Raw genomic sequence first — 26,953 nt, 5'->3', positions numbered from 1 at the left:
TCTACAATTATTGCGAGCGAACAGGAAAATGGGTAGAGAACCCATATATCCACGGCTTCTTTCTCCTACGGGATAGACCTAACCTTTGCCTCCCTTGCAAACTGCAGCAGCTCCTTGCCGCTCTTAAACCACCAACCTCTCCCTCTGCCCCTGACTTCGACCCAGCCGACGAACCCCCCCCATACCACCACCCTCCGCCGCACCCTCCGGCCGCCACCCAACCGGAAGTCACCCAGCCTCCCGCTGCCCCCCACTCCACGCCCTCAACCACCTATCCTGTCAGCCCCGGCCTTCAGCCCCCTCTTAGAGAGGTGGCAGGAGCTGAAGGTATTGTCCGAGTCCACGTCCCCTTTTCTATGGCTGACTTATCACAAATAGAAAAACGCCTAGGCTCCTACACTTTCAATTCTGCTTTATATATCAAAGAATTCCAATACCTCATCCAAGCTTATAGCCTTACCTTCCATGACATCTATATGATTCTCTCTAACACCCTCCTCCCTGAGGAGCGTAGGCAAGTCTAGGAACAAGCTCGAACTTATGCAGATGAGGTTCATCAAACAACCCCAGCCCTACCGCTAGGAGCGCAGGCGGTACCTGAGCATGAGCCCAATTGGGATTATAACACCCAAAATGGAGTATCAGCCCGAGACCATTTCACTACTTGCATCATAGCCGGTCTACGGAGGGCAGCTCAAAAGGCAGTTAACTTTGAAAAACTTCATGAAGTCATACAGGATAAAAATGAAAACCCGCCCGCTTTTCTAGACTGCCTTACACAGGCACTCCAACAATATACCAACATAGATCCCAAAACCCCAGATGGTAGGCAACTACTCATGTCCCATTTTTTTGCTCAGAGTTTTCCTGATATCAAAGGTAAACTAAAAAAACTGGACAAAGGCCCCCTCACCCCTCAAACCGAGATCTTAGCGACGGCATTTAAGGTGTATCACAATCGAGATGAGAAGGCAAAGAGGCAAAAGTACCAGTTACTGGCACAAGCCCTTCAAGCCCCACCTCGATCACATGGCCATAAGTTGTCATTTGCCCATCCATCCCAACGTCAGCCCCCAGGGCCCTGTTTCAAATGTGGAAAGGAAGGGCACTGGGTCCGAGAGTGCCCAAATCCCAGGCCCCCCAACCGGCCATGTCCTAAATGCCACCAATCTGGCCATTGTGGCGTAGACTGCCCCGGCTCCCGAAAGGGGGCCGGGCCGGCCACCATCCCAACTCCCGATCTTCTAGGATTGGCCATTCAAGACTGACGGGGCCTTGGGACTTCCTTCCCGACACAAATCATCGCCACTCAGGAGCCCAGGGTCTCTTTAACAGTGGATGGACGTCCCATCACCTTTCTCCTAGACATCAGAGCTACTTTCTCGGTTTTAAGGCAATTTTGGGGGCCACTTCCCTCTTTGGATCTCCCACAGTCGGGGTCGGAAGCCAAACCATACGTCCAAGAGCCACTCCTCCCCTCTCCTGCACTTTCTCCGGCCACATCTTTTCCCATTGATTCCTAGTCATGCCACAATGCCCACTCCCTTTGTTAAGAAGAGACATTCTCTCTAAATTTAAAACTTCCATCACCTTCAACCCAATCACCCTCCCAAAATCCACCTCACTCATTGCCTTGGTGGCGAGTTCCATAGATCAAACTCCTGCTCCTACTCTGCCTTCGCTCCCAGCCAGTGTCAACCCCATAGTGTGGGACACCACCACCCCCTCATTAGCACTCTGTCCTCCCGTACAAATATTCCTTAAAAACCCACACCACTTCCCCAGCCAACCCCAATATCCTCTCCCCATCTCCAGCCTGAAAGGATTACAACCAATTATTTTAGACCTCTTAAGAAAAGGGTTCCTCAGGCCAACCCATTCTCCATTTAACACCCCTATTCTAGCAGTAAAAAAACCCAATGTTATGTTCCGCCTCGTCCAAGACCTCAGCTCTTATCCTCTATTCCTCCTAGTGCCACACATTTCTCAGTCATAGATCTTAAAGATGCCTTTTTCACCATTCCCCTCTCCCCTCAGTCACAAGACCTGTTCGCCTACACTTGGACTGACCTGGACACTAAACAGTCACGACAGCTCACGTGGACAGTGCTTCCCCAAGGGTTCAGAGATAGCCCCCATATCTTTGGTCAAACTCTTGCCTCAGACCTAAACAAATTACACTTTCCCCAGCCCACCTTCCTACAATATGTTAATGACCCCCTCCTATGCAGGCCTTCTCTAACTGTCTCAAACTGACACCACCTCTCTTCTCAATTTCCTTACTGACCGAGGTTACTGAGTATCCCCCCAAAAGGTCCAACTCTCCCCTCACTCAAGTCACCTATCTAGGAGTCCTCCTTGCCCATGACTCAAAGGCCATCACCCTAGACCAAAAGTGCTTCATTAGAAGTCTTCCCATCCCAAAAACCAAACAAGAGATACTCTCCTTCTTAGGACTAGCAGGCTACTTTAGAACTTGGATCCCCAACTAGTCTTTTTTTTTTTTTTGAGACAGAGTCTCGCTCTGTCGCCCAGGCTGGAGTGCAGTGGTGCAATCTCGGCTCACTGCAAGCTCCGCCTCCCGGGTTCACGCCATTCTTCTGCCTCAGCCTCTCTGAGTAGCTGGGACTACAGGCGCCTGCCACCACGCCCAGCTAATTTTTTGTATTTTTAGTAGAGACGGGGTTTCACTGTGGTCTCGATCTCCTGACCTTGTGATCCGCCCGCCTCGGCCTTCCAAAGTGCTGGGATTACAAGCGTGAGCCACCGCGCCCGGCCTACTTTTTATTAGCAAAGCCCCTATATGATCTCTCCCAAGGTACCCCATCCGAGCCTGTAGAGGCCACAGTCAAGCAGCCCTTCCTGTCACTCCAATAGACACTACTCAAAGCCCCAGCCCTACATCTTCCAGACTTACAACAACCTTTCATTCTATATGTACATGAGCACAATGGCTTGGCTCTTGGAGTCCTAGGTCAGATGCACGGACCCACCTTTGCGGCAGTTGCATACCTATCCAAACAATTCTGAGAGCGAACTCGGCCCACAGGGAACTGAGTTTTCTCCTTTCCCTCCTCACTCGTCCGGCCTGGGTTTCCTCCCTTCTCTTGCTCAAAAAATCCTGGTACTAGGTAACCCATGGCCCTCAGCCTTACAGAGGCCCATCAGTTCTTTCGTTTCAGTGACGACCAGCTCGAAGGTTCTGACTCACAACACGTCCATCGGCTAATAGGGGACGCCCTGTTCAGCCAGCCGCCGTAAACATATACCCCTTCCTCTCTCACCATGGGAGGCTCTGCATCCCTGCCGGCCGACTAGACCCCACCATGTGAGGGTGGGTCCCCTGCCTTCGGGCCCTGGCTGCAGCCTACCTACTACTTCAAGAGTCAAAGAAATTAACGTTTAGGGCAGCTGTTGTCATTACCTCCCCCCATCAACTCAAGGAACTCCTGACCTACAAAAGTCTACAAACCCTTCCCCCTTGCCACGTACTGTCTCTCCTAGTTTCCTTCCTGCACGATTCCACTGTAACTTTCCAAACATGTGCACCCCTCAATCCTGCCACCCTCCTGCCTGTCTCTCCTTAAACACGAACCCACAAACCCCTCTAAAGCCAGGCATGCCCGTACCCCACAACCCTCTCAAAGTTCGCATTTCTAAAACGCCCTCCCTTCCTACTATTCCTAAGGCGTAAGCTGTCGCCCTCATGCCTGCTCCGAGCCCGCTCTTCTGGCTCTCCGCCTCTTACATCTTCTTCTATAGACCCTCCTCTGCCAACAGGCCCCCTTCACAACCCTACTACCTGTTCACCCTCAAAGAAACCTACAACACTAACTGGAGGTCACACACCAATGTCATCAGTTACACCTGATGCTCCATCGACGCATCCTCAGTAAACCTTCCCCTCCCTAAACTCACCATAATAAATAGCGGTTAGGACCCTTATTTCCACAGGTTCCACTTTGCCATTTGCTTTCCACACCAACAATCCCGCAGCGCCTGTAAAACTGAATGGCCCCAAAACTATGGGTGTCCCTGTACCAGCTGTGTTATGAATTAAATCACCAAAAAAAACAGACAGACCCCATTCATATATTATGTCACTAAAACAATGCCTCATCTCGAGCAATTCACACCACCGACCCAGCCAACGCAATCTGGGGCCAGGCAGCCACAGGGGGAATATACCCAAGCAACGCCTGGTCTTATCCAGCAGAAACTATAACCATCACCCGTACCCTAAAAACTGACTCCCAACAGGTTCTAGCTGAAATTAACACACATATTTCTCAAGGAGAGACTGAACTACAATCCCAGCTACACCCACAGGCCGACACAACTTCCATACAGGCTTCCTGGCTTCTTTCTGTTCCTCAATCAAGGATTACTACTATTAAACACCTCTCAGGTCCCTACTTCCGATTGTTTCTTATGCGCAAACATCAACAAACCCCCTCTTACTGCGGTTCCACTATCTAGCTCCATAAACACAAGCAACTCCTCCCACCCCGACCACCGGCTTTGCAATCTCCCATGTCCCCCTCCTTGCCAACCTCAGCGTCCCTATTCCTACCTGTTACAACACCAGCTACCACCCCCCATCGCCCCACAATGTAACATGCAAACAAACTGTCATCCCCCCGCCCCAACTTTCCAGCTCCTGACAGCATTTTTTTTTTTATTGGTGTAACGGCCATTAATTCCTCTATCCCTGGCCCCTGCATACCCACCACACTAGTCCCTCAACTCACATTGCTCTCCTTCTCTGAAGGCCTTCAAGCCTATCAGTTTAATCACCCTAAACCCAACTCTCCTGAGGACCGTCAGAAAAAAAAAGCAATCTTCCTACCTATCATGCTTGGAATCTCTCTAACAACCTCTCTCATAGGTATACAGCGTATCCCAATTTTCAGACGGCCATTGAGGAAATGGCTCAGTCTCTAGCCGCCCTCCAACGACAAATCACATCTCTAGCTGGTGTCACCCTTCAAAACCGCCGCGCCATCGACCTACTCACAGCCAAAAAAGGCGGTACTTGCATCTTCTTACAGGAGAACTGTTGTTATTACATTAATGAGTCCCAAGTAATCGAAACTAGCATTAAAAACCTACATCAGATAAAACGTAAACTAACGAATGCTAGCACTACTCCCTCCCTCTGGGAAACTCTCAAAACCCCCCTCTTAGCTTGGCCCCTTCCCTTTTTAGGCCCCCTAATGGGTATCCTCGCTTTCTGCGCACTACTCCCCTAACTCATTAAGTTTATGAAAAACCAAAGGTCTTCCATATCTAACCAAACATTTAACCAGCTTCTCCTCAGAAACTACCAACTTTTAGCCACCAGCGAGGACAGGACAGATTCCACAGACAGGCTCACAACCTGCTAACCCTAGCCAGTCATGACAACCGCCAACCGATTCCACAAATTTCTCAATGATCTCTGTGCCGACAGCTGGCCCATAGCCAATCCATCACTACCCTTCGAATGGATCACAATGTTAGAGGAACCTTCACGGACTTCACACCCCAAGAGGTGTTTACATACGCCGCCACACTACTCGGGCTTGTTCTACTGATAGATGCCCCTAACAGTCCTCCCTTTACTCCCCCTCAACGCCCCCACTCAGCAGGAAGTAGCCAGATGAGATACGACGCCCCTCCACCCACCTCTAAGAGAAACAAAAGGGAGGAATGTTAGGTGACGCAAGGCGCCAAAAGATGGCGCTGGTTCCGGGTTCTTCTTCACCCAGCACTATGTCCGCCCGCCAAATGAGACCCAATAAAAGAAGGCACCTCCTACTCCTCCCTTCAGGCCCGCCCCCCATCCAATCATCAGTGCCCATATAGCCCTGGGGGCTATAAATTACTCCACCCAACAGCTCTCTCTCTCTCTCTCTCTCTCTCCCCTGCGCGACCTGACCTCAACCTCTCCAATAAAGATCTCTTGGCCGTACTCGGTGCGGTTTGAGTTTGCCGGCATCCCTTTCAGTATCTTATTGTGGCATTAATTTGCATTAACCTAATGACTAGTAATGTTGAGTATCTTTTCATATGCTTATTTGCCATCCATATATCTTCTTTGGTCAGTGTCTAAATCTTCTGCCCATATTAAAATTGGGTTGTTTTCTTATTGTTGAATTTTAAGATTTTTTTTTTTTTTGAGACGGAGTCTCACTCTGTCACCCAGCCTGGAGTGGAGTGGTGCGATCTCCACTCACTGCAACCTCTGCCTCCTGGGCTCAAGTGATTCTCCTGCCTCAGCCTCGCGAATAGCTGGGATTATAGGCACCTGCCACAATGCACTGCTAATTTTTGTATTATTAGTAGAGACCAGGTTTCACCATGTTGGCCAGGCTGGTCTCAAACTCCTGATCTCAAATGATCCACTTTCCTCAGCCTCCCAAAGTGCTGGGATTACAGGTGTGAGTCACCACACCTGGCTGAATTTTGAGATTTCTTTATTCTGGATTCAGGTTCTCTGTCAGAGATGTGATTTGCAAGTATTTTCTACCACTTTTTGGCTTGTCTTTTCAGTGTTTCAATCCATATCTTGAAGAACAGAAATTCTTAATTTTAATGATGTCTCAGTTATCAATTATTTTCTTTTATGGATTATGATTTGTGGGTCCCACTTAAGAAATCTTTGCCTAACCCAAGGTCACAAATATTTTCTCCTGATTTCCTCTAGAGGTTATATAGTTTTAGGTTTTACATTTATGTTTATGATCCATTTATTTTTGTATAAGATGTAAAGGCCTAAATTATTGGGTTTTGTTGCATATAAATATCCAATTGTTCTAACAATATGTATTGAAAGGATTATTCTTTATCACTGAATTCACTTTGCAACCCTGTTGAAAATCAATTGACCATACATGTTTGGTTATATTTCTGGACTCCTATTTGTATCTATTGACTGTCCATCTTTTTTTTTTTGAGACAGAGTCTCCCTCTGTTGCCCAGGCTGGAGTGCAGTGGCGTGATTTCAGCTTACTGAAACCTCCGCCTCCCAGGTGCAAGCAATTCTCCTGCCTCAGCCTCCTGAGTCGCTGGGATTATAGGCATGCATCACCATGCCCGACTAATTTTTTTATTTTTAGTAGAGACAGGGTTTCACCATGTTGGCCAGGCTGGTCTCGAAACTCCTAACCTCAGGTGATCCATCCTCCTTGGCCTCCCAAAGTGCTGGGATTACAGGCATGAACCACCGCGCCTGGCCAACTGTCCATCTTTTTTGTTTGTTTGTTTTGAGATGGAGTTTCGCTCTTGTTGCCCAGGCTGGAGTGCAATGGCAAGATCTCAGCTCACGGCAACCTCTGCCTCCCGGGTTCAAGCAATTCTCCTATCTCAGCCTCCCAAGTAGCTGGGATTACAGGCATGTGCCACCACACCCAGCTAATTTTGTATTTTTAGTATAGACAGGGTTTCTCCATGTTGGTCAGGCTGGTGTCAAATTCCCGAACTCAGGTGATCCGCCTGCCTCGGCATCCCAAAGTGCTAGGATTTCAGGTGTGAGCCACTGCGCCCAGCCCCAACTGTCCATCTTTATACCAGAATTACACTGTCTTGGCTATTTGTAGCATTATAGTGAGTTTTGGGTAAGTCTTTCAACTTTGTTGTTCTTTTTCATAATTGTTTTGGCTATTCTAGTTCTTTTAGATTTCCATTCCAATTTTAGAATCAGATTGTCAATCTTTACAAAACAGCCCACTTAGATTTAGGTTTGTATTGTGTTAAATCTATGAATTAATTTGAGGGAGAGCTGACATCTTAACAATATTGAGTCTTCCATCTATGAACATGGTATATCTTTCCATTCTCTTAGGTCTTTTAAGTGTTATTTTCTTCAATGTTTTATAATTTTCAGTGTACATTTTGCATATTTTTCTCAAACGTATCTCTAAGCTTTTCATATTTTTGATGCTTAATGGTATTGTTTCAAGTTCAAATGTGTCACTGTTCATTGCTATCATATAGAAATATAATTGCTTTTTGTATGTTTATCGTGTATCCTGCAAACTTGCTAAGCTTATTCACTAGTTTTAGTTACTTTTTTGTATATCCATAAAATTTTCAACCTAATCATGTTACCTATAAATTAAGACAGTTTTACCTTTCCTTTTACAACTGGGATGTCTTTTATTTATTTTTACTTACTACACTATTTAGGATCTCCAGAACAATGTTGAATAAAAGTTGTAAGAATAAACATCCTTTTTTTGTTCCCAATCTTAGGGGGAAAGCATTCAGTTTTTCAGTAATGTGGGGCTAGTCATAATTTGTTATAGATATCCTTTATCAGAGTCAGAACATTTCCCTGTATTCCTAGTTTGCTGAAGATTTTCTTTTTTTAATCAGTATGCTGAATTTTGTCAAATGCATTTTTCTGCATCTAGTTTTTTTTTTTACTTTGGTAATTTGCATTGACTAATTTTTGAATGTTAAAGCAACCATTTGGCATCATTTTCTTTGCTTCAGGGATTTTTTTTTTTTTTTGAGTCAGTGTCTTGCTCTGTCATCCAGGCAATGGCGCAGTCTGGGCTCACTGCAACCTCCACCTCCCAGGTTCAAGCAATTCTCCTGCCTTAGCCTCCAGAGTAGCTGGGATTACAGGTGCCCGCCACCACGCCTGGCTAATTTTTGTATTTTTAGTAGAGATGGGGTTTCACCATGTTGGCCAGGCTGGTCTCGAACTCCTTACCTCAGGTCACCTGCCTGCCTCAGCTTCCCAAAGTCTTGGGATTACAGGCTTGAGCCACTATGCCCGGCCATATTTTTCATCTCATCGATGGTTATTTTCATCTATAGAAATTGTGTTTGGGTCTTTCTTCATCTCTTTCATGTTTCTACTCAACATTAAAAATACGGAATACAGCTATAACAACTGTTTTAACATCCTTGTTTGCTAATTCTAACATTTCTGTCAGGTATAAGTCAGTTTGGATTGGTTTTTATGTTTTTCTTCTATGGGTTGTGTTTTCCTGCTTTGCATGTCTTGTAGTCTTTGATTAGACGGCAGGCACTGTGAATTTTACCCTATTCAGTGCTGGATAATTTTGTATTCTCGTAAATATTGTTGAGCTTTGCTCCAGGATGCAGTTAGGTTACTTGGAAACAATTTGATACTATTTGGTCTTTAAGATTTATTAGGTTGGACCAGAGCAGTGTTTACTCTAGGTCTAATTATTCTCCACTACTGAAACTAGACCCTTCTGAGTACTTTACCCAATGCCCTGTGAATTATATTCTTCTAGTCTGGTTTGTGAGAATAGGCACTATTCCAAACACTATGTGTGTTCTAATTTTCTTAAGGTATTTCTCCTCAGCCTTGGGTATTTTCTTCACATGTATGCACGTTTCAATACTCTGCTTAATACCTGAGGGGGACTGTCTACAGATCTCTGAGGTTGTCTCTCCATGGAGTGCTCTCCTCTTTGTTCTGTAAACTGTAGCTGCCTTGGTCTCCATAAACTCTCAGCTCCAACACTTCCACCCAGGAAGTTCACTGGAGTCTACCTGGGATCCCCCTCTGACACAGTTTGGATGTTTGTCCCTTCCAAATCTCATGTTGAACTGTAATCCCCAATGTTGGAGGTGGGGCCTAGTGGGAGGTGTTTGGACCATGAGGGCAGATTCCTCATGAATGTCTTGGTGTCATCCTCACGGTAATCAGTTATCTGAGTTCACACAAGATCTGACTGTTTGAGTCTGGAACTTCCTCCTTGCTCTCTCACTCTCTCTCGACATGTGACACGCTGGCTCCCCTTCACCTTCTGTCATGATTGGAAGCTTCTTGAGGCCCTTACCAGAAGCAGAGGCCAGCACTATGCTTTGTGTACAGCCTGCAGAACCATGAGTCAAATAAACTTCTTTTCTTCATAAATTAACCAGGCTAGGTATTCCTTTACAGCAATGCAAATGGACACCCTCCCTGTGCTGTGTCCTGAAATCCCTTTCAAGACTGTAAGTTGGAGCAATTGCAGGGCTCACCTCATTTATATTTCTTCTCTTAGTGTCACTGTCCTTCATTGCCTGATGTCCAGTGTCTTCAAAGCTATAGCTTTATAGGTTTTTTCATCTTTTTGTTTTTATTTCAGTTGCAAGGGCAAATCTGGTCCCTGTTACTCCATCATGGCTAGAACTAATTACTTTTTTTTTTTTTTTTGAGACGGGGTCTCACTGTGTTGCCCAGGCTGGAGTGCAGTGGTGCAATCTTGGCTGTCTGCAACCTCCGCCTCCCGGGTTCAAGAGATCCTCCTGCTTCAGCCTCCCTAGTAGCTGGGACTACAGGCATGCACCATCACACCTAGCTAATTTTTGTATTTTTAGTAGAGACGGGGTTTCACTATGTTGGCCAGGCTGATCTTAAACTCCTGACCTCAGGTGATCTGCCCACCTGGGCCTCCCAAAGTGCTGGGATTATAGGCATGAGCCACTGTGGCCACCCTTTTTTCTTTTTTTTAAAGACGGCGTCTTGCTGTCACCCAGGCTGCAGTGCAGTGGCTCGATTTTGGCTAACTGCAAGCTCTGCCTCTTGGGCTCAAGTGATCTTCCCACAGTGCTGGGATTACAGGCATGAGCCACCACGCCTGACCTAGAACTAATTACTTTTAAAGAAGTTTAAATAATAAGAAAAGCCTCTCCTATTTTCCGACATAGTTGCATTTTTTTTTTTTTTTGAGACGGAGTCTCGCTCTTTCACCCAGGCTGGAGTGCAGTGGCGCGATCTCGGCTCATTGCAGGCTCCGCCCCCCGGGGTTCACGCCATTCTCCTGCCTCAGCCTCCCACGTAGCTGGGACTACAGGCGCCTGCCACCTCGCCCGGCTAATTTTTTGTATTTTTAGTAGAGACGGGGTTTCACCGTGTTAGCCAGGATGGTCTCGATCTCCTGACCTCGTGATCCGCCCGCCTCGGCCTCCCAAAGTGCTGGGATTACAGGCGTGAGCCACCGCGCCTGGCCATAGTTGCATTTTTAGTGCTCTTCATTCTGTTGTTTGGATCCATATGTCCACAGGGTATCATTCTGTTTCTCTTCAAAGAAAGTCCTTTTAACATTTCTTGTAGCCGGGCGCGGTGGCTCAAGCCTGTAATCCCAGCACTTTGGGAGGCCGAGGCGGGCGGATCACGAGGTCAGGAGATCGAGACCATCCTGGCTAACACGGTGAAACCCCGTCTCTACTAAAAATACAAAAAATTAGCCGGGTGTGTTGGCGGGCGCCTGTAGTCCCAGCTACTTGGGAGGCTGAGGCAGGAGAATGGCGTGAACCCAGGAGCCGGAGCTTGCAGTGAGCCGAGATCATGCCACTGCACTCCAGCCTGGGCAACAGAGCGAGACTCCGTCTCAAAAAAAAAAAGAAAATATGTAAGAAAAAAAATACAAGAAAAAATTCCAAATTATCTGGATTGAAAATTCTCTCCAGGTATACAGTACAATGAATGAAAAAGACCCAGGCCAAAGCCACACTTTTGAGAAATTTCACATGTACAGTTTGTTTTATTTTTTATTTTTTTGAGACAGAGTCTCACTGTGTTACCCAGGCTGGAATGCAGTAGCGCAATCTGTGCTCACTGCAACCTCCACCTCCCAAGTTCAAGTGATTCTTGTGCCTCAGCCTCCTGAGTAGCTGGGATTACAGGCACCTGCCACCATGCCCGGCTAATTTGTTGTATTTTTAGTAGAGACAGGGTTTCACCATGTTGGCCAGACTGGTCTTCAACTCCTGGTCTCAAGTGATCTGCCCTCTTCGGCCTCCCAAAGTGCTGGGATTACAGGCATAAGGCACCATGCCCGGGCAACATGTACAAATTTAAAAGTGATTATTAAATAACAATGAAAACTACTAGCTCTTAGTATCTTTAAAAAGTGATTTCACATACAGTCTCACATTTAAATGGGCTTGAGGGGTCCAGTGTCCCTGGCAACAGAGAATAAAACACTTGCAGGATGTCATTTTCAAACCTTTCACAGATCAGAGAGCACAGCTATTAATACCTAGGTATGTTTGCATGTGGACAAGCTTTGGAATGCATGTCCAGTTTCCTAGGCTAAGTGATTAGCTCTTAAAGATACAGTGCATGACTTCTAATTCCTTGCTATTCCCTCAGGTCAACTGAAAACTGCTTTGACTAGGTAGGTCTGTGCAGCTAACTGATACATGAACCAAGCCTGGAGAAAGGAGATATGATGTCATGAGTATTTTTTTTTTCCAACTTGTTTCCCTCAATACCCTTGAGGTACAGTGAATACGATCACCTTTTCTCACTGTGTGCTCATGTGGACAAGGTTTTAAATTTTGATGATTGTCAGATTTCTACTGGTAGGTTTGGACTTGGGGAACCCTCTTCCCTTCCAATAGTGTAGTTCTAGAACTCTGTCAATAAATAAGCTAGTGTGAATTAATTCAATCAACTGCATCAATAAGCGGGGGTATTCAGTGTCTTGTCTCCGCAATGCCAAGGGGAACCAGGTGAGTGAAACTGACTGGCCAGTCTCTTCACCAAATCTTCAAGAGTCCTCAGGCTTTGGGAGAATTAGTAAAAAATGGACATGGACAGAATGTAAATGGAAAGTTGAACAGCCTCTTCGCCAAGATGGTGGGTTGCAGTTTCCTGCAGCCACACAGTCTTTGTTGAAACAGGGCTGTGGTTATGAAGAGTTGTGCATTCTTAGCTGTTGCAGACTGTGCTGGGAATGGAAACTAAAGCAGTCAGTGGCGGTGACCACAACCCAGAAGCTGAAACCATGCTTTAATTTTACAGAAAATTGCTAGTTCTGGCTCTGTTCATTGCTTATTAGTTTTCATTTAGACTGCAAGGATTACATCTAGTTGTATGTGAAATAACATCTTGAAAATTGACTGAAGAAAAACGATTTAGGCCTCACTCATTTGTACTAACCCACAAAATGTCAGTACAAACACTTTCTAATATACTGTAAGATACATCCTTTAGCATTGACAGTCACTACAATTATAGGAGTGAAAAACGGAGGGAATAGCCAAAGCAGCAGTGAGAAAAGAGGATGGACAAAAAAGATGAGGAGGAGGAGGAAGAAAAACAGAATTAGGAGAAGCAAGTTTGCATTTGGGAAAATATTTGGACTTACATTTATTTATGTGAATATCTTGCCAAATTTGGGAAATAACAGTACGTTAAAGAAAATGGTGAGAGCTGGCCAGGCGTGGTGGCTCACGCCTGTAATCCCAGCACTTTGGGAGGCCGAGGCGGGCAGATCACAAGGTCAGGAGATCCAGACCATCCTGGCTAACAGTGAAACCCCGTCTCTAGTAAAAATACAAAAAATTAGCCGGGCGTGGCAGCGTGCGCCTGTAGTCCCAGCTACTCAGGAGGCTGAGGCAGAAGGATGGCATGAACCCAGGAGGTGGAGCTTGCAGTGAGCTGAGATCGCGCCACTGTACTCCAGCCTGGGCGACAGAACAAGACTCTGTCTCAAAAAAAGAAAAAAAAAAGAAAAGAAAAAGAAAATGGTGAGAGCTTATTGTAAAGATAAGACTAACTACCAGCCTTATTGGGCCAATGTGCTATTGAGAATTGGCTACTAACAGCTTAAAAATGTTTAGCCTTTTCATCTAAAAAACCTCACTCATTGTGGGAAAGAGTATTAATCTTTTTTTTTTTTTGATAGGTTCTCCCTCTGTCACCCAGGCTAGAATGCAATGGTGTGATCACAGCTCACTGCAACCTCTGCCTCCTGGGCTCAAGGGATCCTCCCAACTCAGCCTCCTGAGTAGCTGGGACTATAGGCACATGCCATCATCCCTGGCTAATTTTTGTGTTTTTGTAGAGATGAGGTTTTGCCATGTTGCCTAGGCTGGTCTTGAAATCCTGGGCTCAAGCAATTCACCTGCCTTGGCCTCCCAAACTGCTAGGATTAGAGGTGTAGCCACTGCGCTCAGTCTAGAAAGAGTACTAATCATTTTAATTAAAGTAGACTGAAATTCCAGTAAGAATTTCAAAGTGATATTTCTAGTTCTAGATCCCTGAGGAATCGCCACACTGACTTCCACAATGGTTGAACTAGTTTACAGTCCCACCAACAGTGTAAAAGTGTTCCTATTTCTCCACATCCTCTCCAGCACCTGTTGTTTCCTGCTTTTTTAATGATGGCCATTCTAACTGGTGTGAGATGGTATCTCACTGTGGTTTTGATTTGCATTTCTCTGATGGCCAGTGATGATGAGCATTTCTTCATGTGTTTTTTGGCTGCATAAATGTCTTCTTTTGAGAAGTGTCTGTTCATGTCCTTTGCCCACTTTTTGATGGGGTTGTTTTTTTCTTGTAAATTTGTTTGAGTTCATTGTAGATTCTGGATATTAGCCCTTTGTCAGATGAGTAGGTTGCAAAAATTTTCTCCCATTCTGTAGGTTGCCTGTTCACTCTGATGGTAGTTTCTTTTGCTGTGCAGAAGCTCTTTAGTTTAATTAGATCCCATTCGTCAATTTTGGCTTTTGTTGCCATTGCTTTTGGTGTTGTAGACATGAAGTCCTTGCCCACGCCTATGGCCTGAATGGTATTGCCTAGGTTTTCTTGTAGGATTTTAATGGTTTTAGGTCTAACATTTAAGTCTTTAATCCATCAGGGATCTAGAACTAGAAATACCATTTGACCCAGCCATCCCATTACTGGGTATATACCCAAAGGTCTATAAATCACGCTGCTATAAAGACACATGCACACGTATGTTTATTGCGGCACTATTCACAATAGCAAAGAGTTGGAACCAACCCAAATGTCCAACAACGATAGACTGGATTAAGAAAATGTGGCACATATACACCATGGAATACTATGCAGCCATAAAAAATAATGAGTTCGTGTCCTTTGTAGGGACATGGATGAAACTGGAAAACATCATTCTCAGTAAACTATCGCAAGGACAAAAAACCAAACACCACATGTTCTCACTCATAGGTGGGAATTGAACAATGAGAACTCATGGACACAGGAAGGGGAACATCACATTCCGGGGACTGTTGTGGGGTGGGGGGAGGGGGGAGGGACAGCATTAGGAGATATACCTAATGCTAAATGACGAGTTAATGGGTGCAGGAAATCAACATGGCACATGGATACATATGTAACAAACCTGCACATTGTGCACATGTACCCTAAAACCTAAAGTATAATAAAAAAAAAAAAAATTTCAAAGTGAAATTTGCTTTCTTTTATTTAGCCTCAAGTTCCTCAACAGTTACCTATATTAGCAGTGAGATTCAACATTTCTATAACAACTACGACTTATCACTTGACTTTATACATAGTATGGATTCCAGATAGAGTTATTAAAAATGAACACATAAGTAAGTGAATGGAGAATGCTTGAGAAAATAGATTTTAGAATTATGAGTTCTTGGACGGACTCAGTGGCTTACTCCTGTAATCCCAACACTTTAGGAGGTTGTGGCAGAAGGATCACTTGAGGCCAGGAGCTCAGGACCAGCCTGGGCAACATAGTGAGACTTCAATTTTTACAAAAAATTTAAAAATTAGCCAGATGTGGTGGTGTGCACCTGTAATCCCAGTTACTTGGGAGGCTGAGGCAGGAGGATTGTGTAAACCCAGGAATTTGAGGCAGCAGTGAGCTATGATCACACTACCACACTCCAGCCTGGGTGACAGAGTGAGACCCTGTTTCAAAAGAAAGAAAAAAAAAATGAGTTCTGTGAAAGTTTTGATAGATCAAATAAAAGCATTTGTATCAATCTGCACCCTATTTTAAAGTTTGTATTCAGGAACCACAAACAAAAATTTCAGAAAGAACCTCCCCAGGAACACAGCTGAAACCTGTATTTTGTTTGTAGGACAAACACTGTACACATGGAGGATGACTTAATAATGTAATTTATTTGAAATACTTCCAGAAAAGTTTAAGGCCATTATACAAAAACATTCATTTCATCAAAACATTCATTGACCACCTTCCCATAGGCCAACACTTGACAAACCTCTTCTCCCAACACACTGGCTGATGGCTCCTAAAAGTGGCTGATGGTTCCTGCAAAGAATCATTCATTCTTTTCTTCACCATTAAAGGCTGTTCTTGGCTTTCCTCTGCTTCTGTCTGCAGTAGGTTCACTTGCTGTATCAATAACAACTTGAGAAACAAAGCAGTTTTAAATAAACTTGTAATAGAAAAAATTCACCATGTTTAAGATCTATAAATACAGAAATATGTTTTACAGGGTAAAATTGACCACAATATCCTTGTTTTTAAAAAATAATAAAGTATATACCTTGTTTTTATATTGATATATCTTGTCACACAGCTTGAATGCACATGATATATGTACATAATAAAATGACATCAATGCATTTACTGCTTTCTTTTCTGTAAACTTGAAAGACAGAAGATTAAAAAAAAACTTTTTGGCAATAATTTAGAATAATTACCACTAGTGCTGGTGTGGGTATAATTTTGCACAGGTCATCCTCAATATTTACACTTGCAGGGAGCTCTTCTAGGTATTTAGCTGTTTTTAAGGTCTGCACTTTACCCTGCACTGTAAATCAAGGCTGGACAGAGAGGTTACTTATCTGGCTAGCTGATCCTAATTAATCAGAGTTAATGAAATTGGCCTCTGAAGAACATAATTACAATTCTGATTATAGCACAGAACCAGAGATGGCAAACTGACGACCCAAAAGCAGAGCAGGAAAGCCCAAGGCTCTGGCCTTTCTCAGAAGGCCCTGGACCATGCTTTTCTCTCAACGGCTCCCACAGAAGGTTCTGACGAAGTGCTTTTCATTCCAAATTCTTCCTCTCCTGTGTTTCTATAAACAGTGTCATCGATAGAGTCATGGTCTCTCTTCCTTGTTGCTTCATTCATTCTCTAAAATAATGAGTAGGCCTAGGCAGATGAAACACAATGAACACAGGGCCTTCTTGTTATCCTGGCAGGCTTTCCTAGGCCCTTTGGGTTCTATTCCGATGTTTTAGGCTAGCAACCAACTATGAGAGACACCTCCTGGTGTGCATTTCAGCTAAAGATTCAGAGCTGACAGCTGCTTTTGTCTTGGCCCTTTTAAGGTCAGCCTCTATTTTATGTCCTAATACATTCTTGCATCAAACTTGCACTGGATGAAGTTGCAAGGTTCAGACAATGCATCCTCCTTTGCAAAATTAAGCCTTCAGAATCCCCAGGGATGTTTTCAAGCTTTCTGGTTGAGTAAGATCAAACCAAGTTCACTTCATGAGTTGGTCTTTCCTGATTCTCTCTCTAACGCCATCCCGATACACAGGTGACTTCCTCATGCCCTATTTACAAGGCCCTCTAAATTCCGTGCCTTTAGCTACCACATCTAAGAGCTGGGAAAGTGGTACAGAAGCACAAGAGGAAGGACTCTTCAAGCAATCTATGTAAAACAGTAGTTTTGAGATTCTTTTTCTATTTTTTTAAAATCCAGCAGGACAACTGAAAGTAACTTGTTTGAGTACCTCTCCATCCATCCAGACACTTGTGAAATACAACACAGGGTAATAGTTGCCACAGATTCCAGCTTACACAGACAGATTGGCAGTTACAGTACTAGGGACAAAGGTACAGATACAAGAGACTGGGCCAATATGTATACTCTCACAAAAGTATGAAAAAGTGCTTCTCCAAACCGTTCCATCTGCGGAATGCAAATACTGTACAGGTAAGATGCAGGCCTGCTTCCTGAAGTGCACATGCTCCTGTCAGACATTGCTTTCACCATGCCTGCTGTTCCCACAGGAAGAGTCTGTCTGTTCCATGCGCTCACAGTCGAGGCTGACCTCACTCGTGTCCATACTACAGTCTGACTCACTGTCCGATTGGTCCATCTGCTCAAGTTTTGTTTCTCCCTGTAGCTCTCTGCTCCCGGTGGTGGGATTTAGGAATGATCCCTCGGAGTCAAACACCCCAGCTTGCCCGGCAGCACATAAAACTGTTTCTTTGGCTTGACGAATACAGTTAAGCCACTGCTGTTTGTTGAAGGTGTCATTGGCTTGTAGCGAGTGGGTCTGACTTTGGGATCCGTTTTTGAAACTGACTCTGAAGAAGTTTTTAACTAGAAAGGAAAAACACATGAAAAACAAAGTCAATGGACAGATCCTTCCTCAGGCCAAAGAGAACACACATAGTGACACTAAACCCCAGAATCCATGGCAGGTATTGCTGATAACAAAATGTTTCCCACTGATCGGGACATGGCTCAGCTCCACCCTGCAGCCACCATCAGGGAGATGGGGTTGACACAGGTCTAGCGTTCAGCTGCCCTCGTTGCTCTCAGAAACCAGCAGGTGGAGATCATCTTGGAACCACAAAGTCAAGTGATTTAGGGGAGCCCAGAGTACTGGTGACCCAATCTGGCTGCATAACAAAATCCCTTCGGGTGAGAGCTTGTTAAAAAGACAGATGCTCTCAGGAGACTGAAGTGGGAGCACTGCTTGAGTCCAGGAGTTTGAGATAAGCCTGAGCAATATAGTGATGCCTTTTCTCAAAAAATAAAAATAAATCAATAAAAATAAATCCCCAGGCCCTTTTTTAGAGATTCTGATTCGGAAGATCTAAAAGTGGGTTTCATAATCTGTAATTTCAACAAGTACACCAAGCTGGAGCTTTTTCAGTTTAAGAGGCTCTTTTTAACATTAAAACATGCCCATGTTTCTTCATATGAGAGTATCTATATACTTAGTATCCAATGATGGAGAAGATATATGCAGACAAATTTGGTTTCATTGTCAAACGAAATTACATTTTAATTACCTCAACAGGAGCCATCTGCATTTAAAAACAATGGTAGTCCACAATATGGAAGACATTTCATTTAATCTTTTTTTTTTTTTTTTTTTTTTTTGAGACGGAGTCTTGCTCTGGAATGCAGTGAAACAATCTCTGCTCACTGCAACCTCTGCCTCCCGGGTTCAAGCAATTCTCCTGTCTCAGCCTCTGGAGTAGCTGGGATTACAGGCATGCACCACCACGCCCGGCTGATTTTTGTATATTTTTTTTAGTGGAGACAGGGTTTTGCCATGTTGGCTAGGCTGGTCTCGAACTCCTGACCTCAGGTGATCCACCCACCTCAGCCTCCCAAAAAGATGGGATTATAGGCGTGAGCCACCGTGCTTGGCCTATTTAATCTAATAACAACAATATAATGGACATTTAAAGGACCCTGCATGCCACACGCAATACTTGGTTCACAGAAGCATCTGCAGTCAGTCCCTTTGCACTAACCCTGCAGCCAGTAGACTGGGAACCACTACCACTTCCAATGGCTTAGAGGCTAAGCAACAGAGGGAAAGGAGGCCAAAATGTTTTACTGCTGGCCATCTTTGGCTAGAAGCTATTCTCTGTCCTTCAAATTTAGGCTCCACCCTTTGATCTTGGGCAAGTACCTTAAATCCTCTGTGTCTTAGTTTCTAACTTGTAAAATGGAGAAAACAAGAACCTACTTTATATGATTGTTATGAGGAATAAATGTAATACACGTAAATGCTTATACAACGCCTGGCACATAGTCAGTACTCAAGAAACATAAGCTCTTATTTCTACTACTCCTACTCCTAGGGCAGAGGGATTGATCAGTAGGTAGAAGGCAGTACATATTAATTACTTTGACAGTATGATGCCTATGTTAACCCAGGAAGTTCAAACACTACTTTCTCAAAGAAGTGTTCCCTATCTCATTTAAAACAGACCTCCAGGCCGGGCCCGGGGGCCTGTAATCCCAGCACTTTGGGAGGCTAAGGTGGGTGGATCACTTGGGGTCAGGAGTTCGAGACCAGCCTGGCCAACATGGCAAAACCTTGTCTCTACTGAAAATACAAAAATTAGCCAGGTGTGGTGGCCCGCCCCTGTATTCCCAGTTACTTGGGAGGCTGAGGGACGAGAATTGCTTGAACCCAGGAGGCAGAGAGTGCAGTGAGCCGAGATCACGCCACCACACACCAGCCTGGGTAACAGAGTAAGACTCTGTCTCAAAAAAATAAATAAATAAAAATAAAAATAAAACAGACCTCCTATTGCTATCCCTTCCTATTCCCTTACTGGGTTTTACGTTTTCTTAACAACACCTAGAGTATTCATGTTTATCATCTTTCTCCTCCATCACAATGCAAGCTCCACAGGGGAAGGAAGTTACCTGCTTGTTTCACCGAGTATCATGTTAGATACTCGATAGATACTGCTACCTTGGCTTCTTTTAGTTAATTTGTTTATTAAGTCTTAATTTAGGCCCACTGAGTAATGTTACAGATGAATCCACATTCCAGCTGACCATTCTTATGTCTCTTTAGGGACAAGTTTACCAGTTCAACTGCAAAACCCACCACAATGCAACTGGTATTCATGTAGGGACTATCTGGTATTAAGCATGTTTTTATCCAATGGAAAAAGACAGAGAAAGGGAACTTAAGGAGCACTAACTATGTGCAGACAGGTTCACTTAGATTATCTTACTAAATCCTTATAACAATCTTATGAAGGAGGTACGTATGCATTTCCATTTTGGAGATGAGAAACTGAGAATCACAGGGACTAAACAAAGTACATAATCAGGAAGTCATGAAATAGCATACAAATGCAGTTTGACTTCAAGACCGTGGCTTTTCTCTTTCCACCAGCTGCCCACTCCCTCCAAACTACCACAGCCAAAAACATTCAACAGGTCAACCCCGACTGCTATCCATACTTCTCTCGTTGTTGCTGAATGCCCCTCGCAGGGAGCCGCCCAGCCTCACTTCTCCATCCTGGAGGTCTTCCAGCAGGAGGTCCTTCACGGGGATTGGCTGACGGTACAGCTGGTAGCAAAGCTGCTCATTGTGGGTGACGGCTCGAGTGATCACAAGCACTTCTTGGAACAGGAAAACATGCAGTTTCTAGAAGAAAAAAATCCACAAGCTTTCGCTAAGCAATAATGTAATGAGTGGTTGATATGTGGACCTCTGTGGATAAAGAGGTCCCCAGGTACCAGGTTTACACTGGATTATGAACTCCTAAGTTCAAATCTACCTCCGGGAAAACCAAAGTTGGGCATGTTGGAGGCACTTCCAGATATGTCCACTGCCCTTCCTGTAGAAGCACCTCCCTAGGGACTCAATGGAGAAAGCCCTTCTGCCTACAGATATCTACAGCCAGGGTTGCCAACTTTGGGGGCCCTATTCACATTGCAATTCACAACTTGTACAGACATACCTGCCCCAGCTCCTATAAGAAAAAAACGAGAAAGGGAAATAGAATCAAGAAGGTAATGAAGGGAAAAAAAGTTGGCACTCTCTTGACTTTAGTTTATATTACTCAATATAATTCTAAGTAATCAGGCCGGGTGTGGTGGCTCACACCTGTAATTCTAGCACTTTGGGAGGCTGAGGTGGGCAGATCACTTGAGGTTAGGAGTTCGAGACCAGGCTGGCCAACATGGTGAAACTCCGTCTCTATTAAAAATACAAAAACTAGGCTGGATGCGGTGACTCACGCCTGTAATCCCAGCACTTTGGGAGGCTGAGGCAGGCGGATCACGAGGTCAGGAGATAGAGACCATCCTGGCTAACACAGTGAAACCCTATCTCTACTAAAAATACAAAAAATTAGCCGGGTGTGGTGGCGGGTGCCTGTAGTCTCAGCTACTTGGGAGGCTGAGGCAGGAGAATGACGTGAACCCAGGAGGTGGAGCTTGCAGTGAGCTGAGATCATGCCACTGCACTCCAGCCTGGGCGACAGTGTGAGACTCCGTCTAAAAAAAAAAAAATACAAAAACTAGCCAGGCAAGGTGTGGGGGGCGCCTGTAATCCCAGCTACTCGGGAGGCTGAGGCAGAAGAATCATTCAAACCCAGGAGGTTGCAGTGAGCTGAGATCACACCACTGCACTTCAGCCTGGGTGACAGAGCGAGACTGTTTAAAAAAAAAAAAAAGAAAAAAATTCTAAAAGATCAAAATTAACAATAGTCTATAAAAAATGAGACTGGTATATCAAAGCTAATATTAACCTTTGCTTCCCAAACCCATAAAAAACACGTTCCTTCAACCACGGAGTCATTATCAGCTTTATCCAAGAACTCCAAGTCAGAACACTGCTCATTCCTGAGGGGACCAGAGTATGCTGCCACAGCCACAAAGAAAGATGATCAGGCCAGGCACAGTGGCTCACGCCTGGAATCCAGCACTTTGGGAGGCTGAGGTGGGCAGATCACCTGAGGTCAGGAGTTCAAGACCAGCCTGGCCAACATGGTGAAACCCCATCTCTACTAAAAATACAAAAATTAGCCAGGCGCGGTGGCAGGCACCTATAATCCCAGCTACTCAGGAGGCTGAGGCAGGAGAACTGCTTGAACCCAGGAGGTAGAGGCTGCAGTGAGCTGAGATCGGGCCATTGCACTCTAGCCTGGGAGACAAGAGCAAAATTCTGTCTCAAAAAAAAAAAAAAAAAAAAAAAAAAAAAAGATGATCAACATTTTCCTTCTAAGTTAATCAGAACCTTGGTTCTCTGAAGAGGCTTAAAAAGTTGAGTGTGATGTGGGCAAAAAGAAAATTGCAAAAATGAAGGCTTGTTTCAGGCCCCATTATGAAAGCAGGTGTGCTTGGTGGAGTTGGGGTAAATTTGCTCCGTTCAATGCTAAGTGCCAGACTCTTCTCACAGTTTGGAGAACTGAAGTGAAAATATCCACAACTTTATAACTAGGTTCTAGCTTTCTGGTGGAAATATTTGGGAATGTCAATCCAGCAGTCTTAAAGGGGAGAGACCAGAAGAGGAGAGGTTCTCACTTGTAAGTGGGAGCTAAATCTTGGGTTCACATGGGCATAAGGATAGGAACAACAGACACTGGGGACTCTAAAAGGCAAGAGGGAGTGAGAGGGGCAAGGGCTGAAAAACTTCCTATCGAGTACTATGTTCACTATCTGGGTGATGAGATCAATAGAAGCCTATTCTCAGCACCATGCAGTATATCCTTATAAGAAACCTGCACATATACCCCCTGAATCTAAAACAAAAATGGGAACTGAATCAAAAACTTTGGATTAAAATTTTGACTTGGGATAGTGGGAGCACATTCAATATTATTAGATCATTTTAAATTTAGGAGAAAAGAAACCCATAGGTCTCCTACCCCATCCCTACTACCTCCCAAACACACACAAACACAGAAACAAAACCCAACCAAATCTTGGCTAGAGGGAATAAAATGTATATTTAAGAAGACTGAAAAACAGGATAACGCACAAAATAACCAAGTTAAAGTCTTTTTGGTGTGGTAGTTGTGGAAATAATGTGTTAAGAATTTTCTTTTGGGGACTGTTTTAATGTACAGTATTTGGAATAATCAGATTTTTACACTGTTTCTACTTCAATCAATCTTCTAGCCAAGGTGGGCTGAGACTGTCTGGGCAACCTTTTAAAAATACAACTCAGCTGGGCACAGTGGCTCACTCCTGTAATCCCAGCACTTTGGGAGGCCGAGGTGGACGGATCACTTGAGGTCAGGAATTCAAGAACAGCCTGGCCAACATGGTGAAACCCCATCTTTACTAAAAATGCAAAAATTAGCCAAGCGTGGTGGTGGATGCCTGTAATCCCAGCTACTCGGGAGGCTGAGGCACGAGAATTGCTTGAACCCGGGAGGTGGAGGTTGCAGTGAGTCAAGATAGTGCCACTGCACTCCAGCCTGGGCAACAGAGGGAGACTCTGTCTCAAAAAACAAACAAAGAAACAAAAAACTCATTTATGAATGTTCACTGATAATTTCTCTTATTGGTCTCAGCTCCTTCCTGCCCTCAAACTACTATGCTTTTTTTCTGACCCAAGACTTTATTCACAATGACTTTTACTGGGGGAAAATGATTCTACTGGGGGAAAAAAAACCCATAAGCCTACCACCCCAACTATCTTTGTTCTCAAACATCTATCTGCCTGCAATAAAAACTAGAGTTTATCTTTATGCCTTAGGCACATCTAACCAGAAAGTTCTCAGTCCTTCACTGATGTACAGAAAGATAATAGGCTTACACCCTGTGGAGCAGTGCATTTTCCTACTTCTCATTGGGCTTCCTAGAAAGAGCGTTCAAGGAGCTTGGTGTAAGATACTAGAAGTCCACAGGTGCTTTCTGAAAATAAGCAAGAAACAGAAAGCACCTTTCTAGCAATCAGTAACTCTCTAGTCCCACAGACACGTCTTCAAGCAACAGACTTGACAGGTCTCATTACCCCCACTGTACCATCCACTGGCTGGATCCACAGCATCCCTGATAATGGGTTATAATATGTACTCACTGATTTCAAGTAATATTTCCATGCCTGCTCAGTCTAGGCTAAACGGATGTCCCTGGAATTATCAAAACTTTATTAAGAACCCTTCAATCTAGTTCTGGCTTTCATTCTAAGGGTTGGCTAGATACTGAAGATGAAATACAATAAAAATGCAGAGTCTCTCTCCCAATGGCTATCTCAACACAGAAATTTAAACACACACACACACACACACACACACAAATTTCTACTGGCTATACATACAAATAGCTTGGTGAGCTGAATGAATTTTGAACTCTCATATAATTCAAATTCATCTTTCCCTTTAAACACGCATTCATTCATTGAGTACCCAGTATGTGCCAGGTCCCCATGTTACGTTCTAAGGTTGGCAAACCACCAAAATAACATGGTATAATGGAATATACTGACAAATGGAGAATTGCAAATCACTATATTAAGTGCTCCAAGGGAGATATACACAGTTGCTATGATAGCAGAAGAGGAACCATTTCAGTATCTACTTGGGAATAAAAGCCAGGAAATGGGTATCTATAGGTCAAAGCTAAATATGCAACCAATAGAAGATAGATTGTTATTTTAAAAAAACTGGTTTCAAAATGCCAGTGTGTGGATGGGTCCCAATGCACACGAAAGAAGTTAAATGCATTCAACTGAAGAGCTGTTTCTCTGAGATTAAATCCTTCTAACATCTTATTAAGATCATCCTTTGTTTTCTGAAATCGAAGTGAGAGATGTTAACTGTTCTGCATTTGTTTTTCAAAGTCATGATCAGATAAAATAAATAGCTGGCAACCCTATGTTGGTTTCCAAAATTCTTTCTGAATATGTACTGATCCTTAACATTACAAAATATGAATGAATATATATATACATACACACATATGATCCTGTGATATAAATGACACTGGAAAAGCAATTTTTGTTTGAAAGAACGAAGGACAGGCACAGTGGCTCAAGCCTGTAATTCCAGCACTTTGAGAGGCCAAGGCAGGCGGATCACTTGAGCTCAGGAGTTTGAGACCACCCTAGCCAACATGGTGAAACCCTGTCTCTCCAAAAAAAAAAAAAACCACAAAAATTAGCTGGGTGTGGTGGCGCGTGCCTGCAGTTCCAGCTACTTGGGAGGCTGAGGCACGAGAATTGCTTGAACCGGGAAGGCAGAGGTTGCAGTGAGCCAGCCTGGGTGACAAAGCGAGACTCCATCTCAACAACAACAAAAAAAGAACATGACCCTAGATAAGGAAGAAATTGTAAGAGGAGGCTCCACATCAAATGAATTAGGGATAGGGGAGGTAGATAAGACTGCTTAAAGGGAGTAACTACTTACCACGCCCCGATTGTTCTTCAGTTCACCATGACAACACAAGACTCGAGAGCTGTCGATCAGGGAGTCTTTCTGGCCTTCTTCCAAGTAAAGAAGCCGCTCTTTATAATAGCGGCATTCAGATTCGCCAGTCTTGGTATTGATTTCTGCCACAATTCCCTGAATGATATTTATCTACGGAAACAAAGAGGAAAATTAAGTATGGAGGAAAGCAGCAAACCATTCACACCAAGTCGTAGGGGCTCAGCTTAGAAGGACACCAGGACACACCCAGATCTAATTCTGTTATCTAAGTTGCTACTTTGGGAAAAGAGAAAAAAAAAAAACAAAACATAAATACTTTTAGTATACTGCATCTATCTATCCGTCTGTACACATACACACACATTTATTTGTATACATATAAAGATATTTGTATTATATATAAAACTAATATTGATGAATAATTTTATCTGGGAGGAAGGGATACCTATTGAACTCCAGGCTGCATATTTCTTAAAACGTGCTCACAATGTTGAAAATGTAGCCATATAAAAAAGTTGGCTAAGGAGAGAAAACAAAGCAGAATGTAAGAGTCCAAAAGAGGGACTTTGAGGATGTGACACAATTAATAGCTTCAACGTCTCTCTATATGTACTCAATCTAATGTACAAACAATATTTGCAAATTGGGTTTGAACAAATGGTTTGAATATCTTTTTTTTTGATATGGAGTTTCCCTCTTGTTGCCCAGGCTGGAGTGAGATGGCACAATCTTGGCTCACTGCAACCTCTGCCTCCCAGGTTCAAGCGGTTCTTCTGCCTCAGCCTCCCAAGTAGCTGGGATTACAGGTGTCTGCCACAACGCCCAGCTAATTTTTGTATTTTTTGTTTGTTCGTTTTGAGACAGAGTCTCACTCTGTCGCCAGGCTGGAGTGCAGTGGCGCAATCTCAGCTCACCGCAACCTCCGCCTCCTGGGTTCAAGTGATTCTCCTGCCTCAGCCTCCTGAGTAGCTGCGACTACAGGCACCACTACGCCCAGCTAATTTTTTGTTTTTTTGTTTTGTTTTGTTTTGTTTTGAGACAGAGTCTCGCTGTCGCCCAGGCTGGAGTGCAGTGGTGAGATCTCGGCTCACTGCAGGCTCCGCCCCCTGGGGGTTCACGTCATTCTCCTGACTCAGCCTCCCGAGTAGCTGGGACTACAGGTGCCCGCCACCTCGCCCAGCTAATTTCTTGTATTTTTAGTAGAGACGGGGTTTCACTGTGTTAGCCAGGATGGTCTCGATCTCCTGACCTCCTGATCCGCCTGCCTTGGCCTCCCAAAGTGCTGGGATTACAGGCATGAGCCATCGCACCCGGCCAATTTTTTGTATTTTTAGTAGAGACAGGGTTTCACCAT

General features: G+C 44.2%; 1 protein-coding gene across 11 annotated transcripts in view; it reads right to left on the bottom strand.

Moving 5' to 3' along the window:
* Nucleotides 1-15,846: 15,846 nt before the first annotated feature.
* The window catches only part of ARHGEF3 (Rho guanine nucleotide exchange factor 3), a 361,980-nt gene continuing 350,873 nt past the window's right edge, over nucleotides 15,847-26,953 (bottom strand). For 9 of the 11 annotated variants that reach the window (XM_063645526.1, XM_055273347.2, XM_055273309.2 and 6 more), the window contains 3 exons: nucleotides 25,579-25,749; nucleotides 20,678-20,864; nucleotides 15,847-18,052 (listed from right to left, as the gene is read on the bottom strand). In XM_063645526.1, coding sequence (XP_063501596.1) covers nucleotides 17,700-18,052; nucleotides 20,678-20,864; nucleotides 25,579-25,749 — 711 coding nt within the window. In that variant the 3' untranslated portion in view covers nucleotides 15,847-17,699. The remainder of the gene's footprint in view (nucleotides 18,053-20,677; nucleotides 20,865-25,578; nucleotides 25,750-26,953) is intronic. The other 2 variants (XM_055273393.2, XM_055273384.2) reach the window with 1 other exon arrangement.

Source organism: Symphalangus syndactylus, chromosome 1 (genome assembly GCF_028878055.3).
Source record: "Symphalangus syndactylus isolate Jambi chromosome 1, NHGRI_mSymSyn1-v2.1_pri, whole genome shotgun sequence".
Taxonomy (NCBI): domain Eukaryota; kingdom Metazoa; phylum Chordata; class Mammalia; order Primates; family Hylobatidae; genus Symphalangus; species Symphalangus syndactylus.
This window is presented reverse-complemented; position numbering and strand designations above follow the sequence as displayed.